Source organism: Myotis daubentonii, chromosome 12, assembly GCF_963259705.1.
Source record: "Myotis daubentonii chromosome 12, mMyoDau2.1, whole genome shotgun sequence".
NCBI lineage: Eukaryota > Metazoa > Chordata > Mammalia > Chiroptera > Vespertilionidae > Myotis > Myotis daubentonii.
The window spans coordinates 39,188,298-39,202,015 of NC_081851.1; the positions used below are offsets into that span (position 1 = coordinate 39,188,298).

Sequence of the window (13,718 nt, forward strand, 5' to 3'; positions counted from 1 at the left end):
CATGCCCCAGTCTAGGGAGACACTGATTCAAAAGTCAGATTGTCTCCTTTTTTTTTTTTTTTTTACAAGAGTCTGACTGCCTGGGTTCAAGTCCTGGCTCTAAGACTTTGTAGCTCTGTGACCTCTGGCAAGCTATTAAACGGCGGTGACCCATATGTGTGATGGGGACGATAATAAAGTTATTACGGGGAGCACTTTAGGTGACATGCAAAGCACTTAGAGCAATGCCTGTTTGGAGGAAAACACCTAATACATTTTGATTCCTTTTATAATGAAGCACTCTCCTTATTTTTCAAAGCCATTTTAGCCAGATCAAATCTGTACAAAAAAAGACTATTGACTCTAAAGTTTATATAAACTCACTTATATCTATTAATTTAACTTGAAGATTTTGGATATTTGGTCTTTCTTCGAAAATATGTACGTGAAGATGGAAGCCCCATTACTCTAATTAATAGATGCCGCCATTGATGTGTATCGTGTTGATTCTTAATATTTGTTACACGCATGTGTGAAACTGAACCGCTTAAAAGCAGAATTTAGGCATTCCTGCCAAAAGGAAGTGAATTGAAAGGAAGAGAAGCAGAGCCTTTGCAAGGAGAAAATTGTCCTATCTCTCAGCCAGTGTCAGAATGTGGAAATGTTTACAAAATGCTCATTAAAAGAAAAAGGGATTGCAAGATAGAAACAAAATCTGGTGCACAAGTTTACACTAGCGAGATAAGAAAGGCTAGGCCCCTATAGGGTATTTTGTTATCCAATTACTGCAACCTGACTTTTGGGGGAAGAGGAAGAATGGTAGGGGGAGGGAGAGAGAGGAAGAGTTTCCAAACTTGTCTCCAGTGACAGGAGACATTGACGCTCAGTGAGATAAAACTGCCACTTAGAGCCCAGGGGAGCTAAACCTTCCTGGGTTGGCCTGGGGGCTTGAGCAGAGTCATGGATTCTCTGGCCCTGCAGCTGTGCGCTCTCCTCTGCCTGGCGGCTCACTCTGCTTCTGGAAGCCCCATCATGAGCCTGGAGCAGTCGCCTCTGGAAGAAGACATGCCCCTCTTCGATGATGTCTTCTCGGAGCAAGATGGTGTTGACTTTGACACACTGCTGCAGAGCATGAAGAACGAGTTTCTCAAAACATTGAACCTGTCTGACATCCCCATGCAGGACTCGGCCAAGGTGGACCCGCCAGAGTACATGCTGGAACTCTACAACAAGTTTGCCACAGACCGCACCTCCATGCCATCTGCCAACATCGTCAGGAGTTTCAAAAATGAAGGTAAGTTTACCTTCTATCGATGACATTGGCTTGGATCTTTTTCAAGGAGTGATAAATTCCTAATGCGAATAAGAGTGAATACAGACATACAGACCTACAAAGCAATACACATTATGGCCTATATCATTTCAATGCTTATTTTCCAAATGGTATTGAAAGGTACTAAAGAATATCTTTTAATTCAAAGTTATAAAGTCTCTACCATTTTGACATTATAATGGGATCTTGAAAAATTGTTTAAATTTTGACAGCAAGTAATACAAAAAGTTAATGTTGGCCTACTACTGTACCGCTGTCGGTCACTTTTCAGATAGGCCTCTGTTTCCACTTGGCTTTTGATTGATTACAAAGCTTGTCAACTTCTATTTTGATTAAAAATGATGAAAATAGACAAAAACCAGAAAGTTGTGATTTGTGTTTTGCTCAAGCTTTGGATGAGTTTCCCTTTTGTGGCCTTATTTAAAAGATGCTCAAACAGGATGGAAGCTTATATTTTAGAGAGTTTTCCTGCAGTTTTGTTGCATTTGATGTGACATGTATATCCTTGAAACACTGTTTATAGTTTCTAGGAAGTGTGCACGGACCAGTTAATGACCCAACTTATATCTGTGCCTTTATGAAGAGTGAGGCACAAGCTTTACATATCAGTGGGAAGATGTGTTTTCTCCTCCCAGACCTTTATTCAGTAACTAAATCTAATGACCGTGGAAGTTAATCCTTTGTTTATTATGGTGTTAGCTGGCCCCTCCAAAAATCTAATATCTATGGCAAAAACGGTGGGTCCAAAGAAACTAATTCTTTAATATTTACCAGTTATGCTTTTATAGACACTAGTCAGGTGAAAAATAGGGTTTAGATCGATTTTGGCCAGACTGTCTCAAAAGGAGAAAGGTGGTGTCAAAGAAATAGCTCAGAGATTTGGAATTTTGAGAACAGGTTGATTTAGTAGTTGTAGATAATGTGTTTTATTTCTCTGAACCTCAATTTCCTTATCTGTATATTGGGGATACAATACAATAGAATGATTCAAAAGAGGTTCTGAATAAGAAACATTCCATTTCCTAGGAAGTGTTGAAGAAACATTAGTTATTCCTGATGAATTCCATAAATTCTAGGCATTACAGAAAATGTTGAGTAGGTATTGCTTAGTCCTGGAGATACCGTTTGCCTTAAAAATTTAGTTGCCAGACCAAAATTTATAATATTTAGTAACATATTGGATCTGGTATTTTGTAACACAATGGAAATGGCAAAGCTGAAATTACAGATTCCTTTGGAGGTGAGTCTGAATTGCAAGTGAACAGTCTTCTTCCACGGGAGTCCTCAGTATTTCTGTGCGCTGAACCCTAAGTGTCTGGCTCAGAGCCACTCCTGTCCTCCAGGGAAATTGGGGTTTCTCAGCTTTCACTTCGCCCCTGGAGGATCCAGGTCAGGAAGCAACATTTACAGTTTCTCATTACTAGAGATCAGCAAGGGTAGGGGCCCCACTCCGTGGACAACTCAGCCTGTAGCTCCGCCAGTCTGTGGCTGGGAACAAAGTCCCCAGGACAGGAATGCTGCACTGGGCTCGCCCTGCTGGCTGCTATTGTCTCTCTTTGACTCTTTGGGTCTGCTCAGTGCAGCTTTAAGGAGACAAAGACCAACAAAACAAAACAAAACAAAACAAATCCCCCAATCCCTCCAAATCTAACTAATCAAGGGGAAACAATTGCCACCTCGAAGGTGGAAAAAGCATGACCAATATTCCTATCAAAGCTCTGACTGCATCTTGTCATCTGGGGGAAGTCAGTTCTCTGCTCTGAGGCTCAGCTTCGTCTGATGTAAAATGCACAGAGTAGCAATACCTGCATTGGAAGGACATTGTAAGAGCTAAATAAAACAATGTTTACAGAGCGCCTGGCACATGACATTTGCTTAGAAATGTAACTCCTCCACCTATTACCTACTATATTTGCAAATGAACAGTGAATTTATTTTTAAACATCTTTATTGAAGTACTAGAGGCCTGATGCACCAAATTGACGCAAGGGCCTTGGCCCTGGCCCCCACCCTCCTCCACCTCGGCCGGGGGCCTCTGCTGCCTCTGCTGCCCCTGCCTGCTGCGGCTTTGTCCGGAAGGAAGGACATCCAGAGGACATCCGGTCTAATTAGCATATTATGCTTTTATTATTATAGATAACTGACATACAATAAACTGCACGTACTTATAGTGTACAATTTGATAGCCTTTGACATAAGTAAACAGCCATTGAAACCATCACTACAATCACAGTAGTGAACATATTCATGATCACCAAGTTTCCCAGTGTTCCCTTATAATCCTTTCCTCTCACTAGAGTGAGCTTTTATTCTGCACTTTTCTCATGGGTCAAGCAACCAGTCCACTCCCCTATTTTTGGTCTTCACATGTTCCCTGCCCAAGGTGAGCTGTCTCCACCATTCTTATAAGGAGGGGACAACTCCCAAGCTACTTGATGTATTAAGGACATATGTTACACTTATAAATCAATGTGGTCTGATGCCTGGGATCATCAATTAATCAATATGTTTAAAGTGCTGCCTCAAAGGTAATCTTGCAGATTAAAGGCATAGAAAGGAATTTAAGATGTGGTACTTGCCAGCATGATGACAGTCTAGTTGGGAAGATCCATTCATGAAGAGACAACTGAAATACAAGGATGTACATGGCAAAGGTAAAAGGAGAGATAGAGAGTAAGTACTCAAGTGATTCAGAAGGGAGTGAATATCCAGGTGGGAGGTTAAGGAAGGGAAGGTTCCACAGGGAGGAGTCACAGCTAGGTAGTTAGAAATGAGGGAATAGGGCTTTCCAAAGGTCAGAAGAACCAATCCCAAGGTGAAACATACAATAAAGCAAAGGGGTGTTTTCACAAGTGATGAAGATATCAGTCTATTTTAAACAGGGTTTACAACTTATTTCATCTTTCAACAAAGATCAATGGAACAATTGCAATGTTTCATGCACTGGTGAGGATGAATAGGAGTAAAGACTGGTTTAAGAAGTTAAGACCTGGTTATAGCTGTTTTGAGAGCCATGCTAGAAAGTTGAAATGCATTCCATTGACCAATATTTTCTACTGGCAGTATATGAGATAATTTTAGGTCAAATCTAGAGGAAGCTGTAAATCATGTGAAATAATTGTACACTTTTACTATTGTAAATTAGAAAAAATCCACATATCACCTCAAACCCCTCATTTCATAAATGCTGTTTCTTAAGAAAAGTCTAAAAGAGGTTGAACGTATAAAATAATCAGATCAAGTTAAATAAAAATATTAAATTCATGAATGGGGTACAGAGTCGGGAAAATGCTGCCAAAGGTTATAGAGAATCCCTCAGTTGGTGGTGCTTATCATCTTCGGTGTCATGGAACCCTTTGCTTGATGACAAATGCCCTCAGGAATTCCTTTTAGACATGTATTATCTGGGGCAAGACTACAGGAGCTGTTGGACTCCTATAAAATTCTTAGAAAGTCAACATGATGATATTTGGAGGTGTGTTTCTAAGATAAAAGGACCTTTAAAATTTTATTTCATAAATATTCTTGAATGATTTGTATGTGCCAAACTCAATGCCAGGTTCTAAGGGTATAAGACTAAGTCAACCAATTTATCCCGAAGGTTCATTTCCCCTATTTCTCTTAGTCAAGGACTGCATACCCCAAATCAACTGCTGTGACCCTCCTGGTATATAGCTATCTTCTTGACCTTGTCAGGCTTTGGTGTCTAGAGCAGGGATCAGCAAAATTTTTCTATCAAGGGCCATACAAATAGTACATAGTCTAGGTTTTATGAAACACTAGGGGCCCAGTGCATGAATTCGTGCACCAGTGGGGTCCCTCAGCCTGGCCTGCAGGATTGGGCTGAAACCAGCTCTCCAACATCCCCTGAGGGGTTCCCAGATTGTAAGAGGGCGCAGGCCAGGCCAAAGGACCCCACCAGTGCACGATTGGGGCCAGGAGGGATGCGGGAGGTTGGGGAGGGACCACGGGAGGTCTCCAGGACGTGTCCAGCCAGTCTCACTCAGTCCCGATTGGCCAGACCCTAGCAGCAAGCTAACCTACCAGTCAGAGTGTCTGCCCCCTGGTGGTCAGTGCACATGATAGTGAGAGGTTAACAGCCTTAGCATATCATTAGCATATTACGCTTTGATTGGTTGAACAGCTGACCAGACGACCAGACACTTAGCATGTTAGGCTTTTATTATATAGGATTTTTCTCTCTTGGGACTATTTAGCTATGCCATTGTAGTGCAACCATCATCACAGACAATACAGAAAGAGTGGGTGAGGCTGAGTTCCAATAATACTTTACTTCCAAGACTGGTGACCCATGGAATATAGTTTACCAACCTCTGGTCTAGGTGGAGGTCTTTAGGAAGAACAGTGCCAGCCAGCTATGTGGGAACTCCACCCATTACATGCAAATATGACAAACCATGACGCCTTCTGAAAAGTGTCAAGAAAAGACCAATTGCCCTGGTGGGATAGAGCATGGTCCTGATACACCAGGTTGAGGGTTCAATCTCTGGTCAGGGCACATACAAGAGCCAATCAATAAATACATAAATAAGTTGAACACAAATCGAAGTCTCTCTCTATCTCTCAAAATCAATCAATCAATAAACCTTTTTTTAAAAGAAAAGAACAATCATAACTTGTTTCATTTGCTATCTCTTCACTGGTTAGAAAAATTGAGGACTTGCCCATACCAGTGCTATAATTCTGTGGCTGACAAGCTAGCAAGCAAGGCTGGGTAAGTTTTTCACAATTCATTAGACTGCCATTTTCCAGTTTAGTCTTGGCAGCTTAACTCAGTCTAATATTCTACCATTGACCTTTCAGTGTTTTCTGTGTCAGAGAATGCTAACATTGTGTTTGTTTTCATTTATATCCCCTTATTCTCTCTGAATCAAATTTCCTTCATAGACAAGCCTTCTTATGACATAAATAAGTGTCTGTTTTTCTCTTTGACATACTGTAAATGTCACTTTTGTCTTTTTTTTTAGAGTTGTTTTCCCAACCAGCCAGTTTTAATGGGCTCAGAAAATACCCTCTCCTCTTCAATGTGTCCATCCCCCACCATGAAGAGGTCATCATGGCTGAACTTAGGTTGTACACACTGGTGCAAAGAGATCGCATGATATATGATGGAGTGGACCGGAAAATTACAATTTTTGAAGTACTTGAGAACACAGAGGACAATGAGGGTGAAAGAAACATGCTGGTCTTGGCATCAGAGGAGATCTATGGAACCAACAGTGAGTGGGAGACTTTTGACGTCACCAGTGCCATCAGACGTTGGCAAAAGTCAGGTTCATCCACCCACCAGCTGGAAGTCCACATTGAGAGCAGACATGACGAAACTGAGGGCACTGGCAGGGGACAACTGGAAATAGACACCAGCGCCCAGAATAAGCACGTCCCTTTGATTGTCGTGTTTTCTGATGACCAAAGCAGTGAGAAGGAAGAGAAAGAGGAACTGAGTGAAATGATCACCCATGAGCAACTTCTGGAGCTGGACAACCAGGGCCTGGATGGTTATTCCAGTGGTCCTGGGGAAGAGGCTCTGCTGCAGATGAGGTCAAACATCATCTATGACTCCACTGCCCGCATCAGAAGGAATGCCAAAGGAAACTACTGCAAGAGGACCCCTCTCTACATCGACTTCAAGGAGATTGGCTGGGACTCTTGGATCATCGCTCCGCCTGGATATGAAGCCTATGAGTGCCGTGGTGTTTGCAACTACCCCCTGGCAGAGCATCTCACACCCACAAAACATGCGATTATCCAGGCCTTGGTCCACCTCAAGAATTCCCAGAAGGCTTCCAAAGCCTGCTGTGTGCCCACCAAGCTGGAGCCCATCTCCATCCTCTATTTAGACAAAGGCGTTGTCACTTACAAGTTTAAATATGAAGGCATGGCTGTTTCTGAGTGTGGCTGCAGATAGAAGAGGATTTGTGTTGCTTATTTAATAACTGTATATGTGTATATTTTATGTGCTTATTTAATAAGATTATTTAATAAGGGTGTACAGATCATAGAGGTTTACTTAGGGAAATGGACAGGTTGGTTCGTTGTAAGAAATGCTTATTTTGTTATACAGTCTCATTCCTTCTGATCTGTGTTTCTCTGGATTTGCCGTTTCCTGACAATGCCACCTCCAACAGCAAATGGCAAGATCATGCTATTTGTCTTCTATGTCAATTTGAAAACAACAATCCCTAAGCAGAGATATAGTGTCAAAAGATAGATTTATGTGTATGTATATGTGTACATATAAGCTTATAAAACTCTATTGGTTCTATAGAGGTAGATTAGACTCATACACATGCAAAACTCAATCAAATATGTATATATTAAAAGCCAATGGTATGCTCTCAGTCAACTCTTCTCTGAGTAGGAGTTATGTCAAGATAATTTGCACCAGGGATTTCACCATCCTAGGAAATATTACATTTCCTAAACATTATTGGGAATGTAGGTGGAGCTTTCATCAGTCGAGTGTCTGCCATCACTCAGAGAAGCAGGGCCTGGTAAAGGATGTTGTATGTGTAAGGAGAGGGGTTATTTGATGCAGAAACCAAATGGGTTCAAGAGGTAGTGGCTTTAAAGTGCACTAGCAAAGAATAAACCCATTGTGGCACCAATGTGCTCGAGGGAGCAGTGCCTGGTCAAGAAAGGAAAAAGTGGGGCTTCAGGATGACATCTGCTTCCGAGATAATAGGAAAGCAAGGCCAATGCTGGCCTTCACTGCTACAGAAGGTAGAGGAGGTGGGAGAGGGCACATAGGGGATGAGAGAAAAGGGATCTGGATGTTATCCTAGGATGTGTCTGTAAAATTATAAGCAGTTCTAATCAGAGAATTTCATTTTTTGGACAAAATAAAATTTTCAAAGAACAAGAGGGGAAAAACCAGAAGGGATCTGTCCGTTGGCCTCTTCACTTCACTTCTTAACATTTTTTCTTCAATTCTTCGTATTTCTCCCTTGCCTCTGCACCTCTGCTCTTGTTTTGTCCACCCTTTTTCTTCCCTCTTTCTTCTTTGCCCAGAGCCTCGTGTCTTTCTCCCATTCTTCTGTCCCTTGTCTTCACGCGCCTTCATTGCTCCAATGTGACCTGGGGGGACACCGGAAAGCATTTCTTTCAAGACGAGTGGAGTTAGTGCTCTAATTTCTAGTTTCCTCCCTGACATTTAATTTGATTTGCTTTTAACAATATCCTTTATGAATGTTTTTCGTGAAGAATATTTAAGAATAAGGAAAAGAAAATGAGAGTCCAAATGGACTCACCTAAGTAAATGAATTAATACATAGACATACAAGCAGATGACTGAAAGCTAAGCCTGAATTTTGAAATCAGGTAGAACCCTTATAGCTTCCCATTCTGCAGTCTTCCCACTTGGGAACTGGCCAGGACTAAGGACTGGGAAGTGTTCCTGACAGCAATGATCTGTCAGGCCTTGGTCCACCTTAAGATTATCCACCTCAAGTTTATGGGTCTGCCAGCAGTTGGCCAGTTGGAAGGACACCGAGACTCTGGCTGTGGTCTAAACCTTCCCACCCCCATGAGGGATCGTGGGCTTTGTGCAGGAGGAACCAGAGTAGTGCAGTTCTCAAGCTGTTCTGACAGCTCCAGGAGGATGACACAGATGGTTCAAGCTAGAATCAGGAATGTGATTTCTAGTACGTTGTCCCCACTCACCCATTGAATGCTTCCCTAAGAAGTCTGCCATGTTTTATAACCTAGGAAACCATCAGCCTTCCTTTCACAAAACTCTTGGGGTTATAAACTCATATTGCACTAGAAAATAGAGGCAAGGGAAGTGATTTTGAAAGACATTTTGCCCAATTTGGACCTCAGCTCTGTACATCCAGATGCATAGATTCTGAGAGCAAACAGAGGGAAGATCTCGGGGGATTCATTGGCCTAAGAAAGTGGTATTCTGACTATCAGTGAGTATACAGTGAGTGACAATTTGAGATGGTCATGCAATTCAGATCCATTCATTTATGGAATAATCTCCATATACAATGGTACGTGTGTGTGTGTGTGTGTGTGTGTGTGTGTGTATGTGGTGTATGTAACTGGCTTTGGATAGCCACACTCAGACCCCTCAGTGGGATGTGGTACATCCTTTACACCCATGGTACTCACTTTATACTCATATACTCTACGGTACTTCTTATTCTTCTAATGGACACCATAATAGACATACAGTAAAACCTCAGTTGAACAAGACAGTTCTAGTTAGAGAAAAATCAAGCAAAACTTTATGTTTAAAATATTTAAGACAGTGGTGTGCTTGTAAATGCTTTACAGCCAGCAGTCCTGGGGTGAATTAGCCCTGACTTGTTAATTTCAATGGTGAAATACTCGCATGGCCTATTTCAATGCACTAAAGTGATGTCAACTGGCTTGCAAAATTCCTGAACTTAACAACTATTCTCAGGAGCCATGCTTGCTGGCTCTGGCACCCCACTGCTATCAGCACCCTGTTCATGCCTTCTGCCGACTTGCCAGGTTCCTAGAGAAATCTTGTTGCGAGCACTTATAGCCACTCTTCTATTAAAGATATGTGAAAATCTAGGCTGTCTGCAACTGGGCTGCACACCCAGCTGCTTCTTCTTTTCCCACAGCCCAGACATAAACATGCATTTTCCCGATTTTCTTCTTCCTTATGGAAAGAGGGTGCAGAAAGCCACATATTGGTTATTGAAATGTTGCTAGTGGCATTTTTTTTTTTTTTTGCTTTCTTCTCATCAGAGAATGAAAGGACATGACCCATAAACAGAGAGTCCTCCCAGCTCCCTTCAGGCCTCGTCAGCCTGCATGTCTCCGATGTTGCTGCACTAACATGAAGCCATAAAATTGTCAGAACCTTAGAGTTTTGTGAAGAGTTTTGTGAAAGTCGACCTCACTAATATCTTCTCAGATCATAGACCTTGGCTATATCCCGCGCCCTTCTTTTCTACAGGTTTATGGCCAAGTTAACATCATTGAAGTTGACCAACCCAAATGACTCTTGAGGAGAAGTATGATGTAGAGACGTGGGCAGCCAACCACCAAAACATTCATGTAAAGGTTCCTAGGTGTCCTGCTATTTATTGATGGATATATTTATTTTTGTAATATAGTGTAGAATACCAAATATTTTATTTTTATGTTTGGGATTCCTTCTTGGGTAAAATAGTCTTCTATGCTTTTCAAGTAGTGTCTTCCCCAGAGTATGGCTCCTTTACAATATTTGGTCTGTATTTTTATCCTCTCTTTTTACATCAGAACTTCCTGTTAATTTAGGGAGCCTTGCTATAAGCTTGCCACCATCTTGTATATTTGTGTCTCGTAGGCATGCTGTGAGCCCCTTGGCAAATTGACTGATGTGCAAATAGTACAGTTTTAACTAAATGCTGTAGTTTTGACTGAAGTGTAGGTGTTCCAGAAAATATTTATCCAATAAATTGTCATGGCATTCCACGAGTTGACACTGTCATTTTTCCATCAGAGGCAAACATTGTCAGGCTGTGAGGGACTATGATTGCTGTTCAGTACTTAATTGGCACTTTTCATTCCCAAACAAGGTGCTTTTCTGCTGACCGCATCCCTTGCTTTCACTAGCCCACCAGTTCAAAGACCCGGTTGGATAAATCCCTTTGTAATTGGATCAATTACTCTATACATGTAAAAAAAAAAAAAAAGTTCATTTATGGATTCCCAAAAGAGTCAGCCTCAAAGTGCCTAATTCTTTCCCTGTGTATAATTTTTGGCCTGAGGAACTAATGGTAAATACTGTTCCCAGGACTGTTGGTATTCTTCAGAATCTAGATTTTTTAAGTAAAGATATTCTCAGAGAAAGAGATTTTACATATTACTTTTTACTGGACTCCTCAACAGCCCACAAAACCCAGCAGGGTTGTGTCAAAACAATGTACAATTTGTCTGTCGCACAGAAGGGACACTGCCCTATTTAGGAATTGTGGATCTTCTCAGAAGGTCACCAGGGGTTGTACTTGGCCTTTAACTGTCTGGTGAAAAGGGGACACTACTGTGACTCTGTGCATTTTCCTGGCCCCAACAACCACATTTGATTTCACACATTAGATGGAAAGGAAAGTAGATAATGCTGTGCAACAGCCCCATAAAAGGGTGTTTCTGGGTGTGGAACTATAACCATAAGTTTATAACTTCATCAGGGAATGACTGTGTGCTGTGATCAGCATGCTTCTGTGCACATGAGCACTTATCCTGTGAGTGTCTGGCCTGATCCCGGTGAGGACGCCACATGCTCATGCCCACCCGCGAACTTCCACGCACGCGGGCAATTAGCTAGTGCCACGATCACACCGAATCGGCTGAAACACAGTAACTTTCTTGTGTAAAATCTCTTTGTTATCCATGTCCAAATGTACGTAGAAATTGCTAGGCTAAAAGGAAGACGGGAAGAAATAGTTTACACCGTGTTCATAAATTAAATGTGTATATTCAGAGTTATCTTGTTAAATAAAATGGAAAAATTATTTTGATAATTATTTGAAACAGTTTTCCTTGAGATGAAATCTGTTTTGCTCTCCTTCCCTACTTTTTTTCTGGTTTCCATTTCACAGTATATCCAGATGGAATAAAATTTCTTGCTAGATTAGTGGACTATGCCCTGAAGAAACAATAAATTGGTTTTAGCTTTTAAGTGATCTCGCCAGAGAGTGAGATTCTATCATGAATGGTCTCCCATTTCACACAACTGTCTGTAAAGCCCATGAATGCCGGACATACATCGCAAATGAAAGTATCTCCTCTTTGTCAACCACTGAGAAAAATTTCTTCTCTGAGTTTAGAACAAGTCAGACTAACGAGCAATTACTTTGGGGGAAATTTCCAGGCTAAATTTCACTGAAATTTGATTATTGAACCTCTTAGAATCTCAGGCTTAGATGGAACTTTTAAGTGATCTGCAGGCTCCATTCCCTCGGGCAGCTCAGTGAAAGCCCTTTCCATCTTTTCTGCAAATAGAAGTGAAGAGAAGGGAGTGCACTGCCTTTTTAAGGGCGCCGATCACATTTTCAGTTGTACTCAGTTTAACAAATAGCTTAGCTCGTTATGCACGCAAGTCACTGCAGGAGAGGCAAAGGTAAGCAGGAAGTTGTTAGCGTTCCCCTTATATGAAACTGAGGTCTCTCCGGGCGTCCCTCATACATTCCCATTCATAACACTTGAGACGGCCCATACATATCTAATCCACTTTCATGCCAGCCCCACGGTTTGCAAACAGCTCTCCTGTCCTCCTGGATGCGTGGTCCCCATTTCCTGCAGTAGTGGGCGTGTGAGCACATGGCCAGGCGCAGTGAGCCCTCAGCCAGAGGGAAACACACGGGAAGCCCTGGCTGGGAGTAGACCTGGCCCTGAGTGTGTCATAGACCTGATGGGCAGACAGACCTCGCTGCCTTTTCTGGAAGGGAGTTCCTTCTTACGGCAGAACTTGGGAATTGAGGGATACAGAGTCCCAGGTGGACTCAAATTCCTTCCATCAGACAATCACCCCGCACCTCTTTTGGGGGGGAATCCTCTGAAGTCTGGCTGACAGGCCGTATCTGGTGAGCACAGCCCTTGTCCCTCACTATTAGGACAACTGATAAGGGCAAGACAAGCATTCTAGTCGTGGAGGGAGGGGAGCTGAGAACCCAGGTTGGGGCTTAAGCCAGGGCTGGACTGAAAAACAACAAAAAGCCAGTCTTAGTCATAATGCCGAATTCTTTAGCAACCTATTCATTCTCTTCTGTAAATAATTCCATTTATGGATGTCTCTCGCAGTGTGGTGCCTGGACCCATTCTTCACATATATATGGTCTGAGCACAGAACCAGCCACCTTTGTTCTGGGAGTGTCTTGTCTACTGATAACTGACACGGCCTGGGATGGCATCGGGCAGACATGGCCACAAGTTTTTTTGGGGGTGAAGAATTATTTCCAAAGCTCATATTAAACACATAAGAACACGTTGCAGTTTCTAATAGTGCTCTGAATGTGAATGGATCTCCGTGGTGTTGCAGGATAATGGGGCCATGAGACTGGCTGCATGTGACTCCAATCACATGGACGAGAGTCCACTTTTGTGCACAAGTGACTATTTGTAAAGAAGAGGCCTATTTGGAGAAGGTGAGAGCTTGTTAACTTGGGTGGTTATAAATGGATTATGCGATTATCTCCGACTCACTCTCCCGAACTGTCAGTTTACAAGAACCAGTTCCTGCCCTCTCTTAACCTTCCTTAGACCATTAGCACCGATCCGAAGTGCTCATCTTGTCCTGAGAAGAAAGTCCAGAAACACATGGACACCCCAGTCCATTTTTACTCTTCAATGTGATTCTAAGAACCTTATCAAAAATTTAGGCCACTCAGTTCGAATTGAGATTCTCTGGTGGAAGGCATGAAGC

At 42.2% G+C, this 13,718-nt stretch overlaps 1 protein-coding gene across 1 annotated transcript; it reads left to right on the forward strand.

The window, feature by feature from the left end:
• Positions 1–888: 888 nt before the first annotated feature.
• Positions 889–9,868, forward strand: BMP10 (bone morphogenetic protein 10). The gene is made up of 2 exons (XM_059659576.1): positions 889–1,273; positions 6,301–9,868. The coding sequence occupies exons 1-2, from the start codon at positions 940–942 to the stop codon at positions 7,239–7,241; spliced, it is 1,275 nt and encodes a 424-aa protein (XP_059515559.1). The 5' UTR covers positions 889–939; the 3' UTR covers positions 7,242–9,868.
• The last annotated feature ends 3,850 nt before the right edge of the window (positions 9,869–13,718 follow it).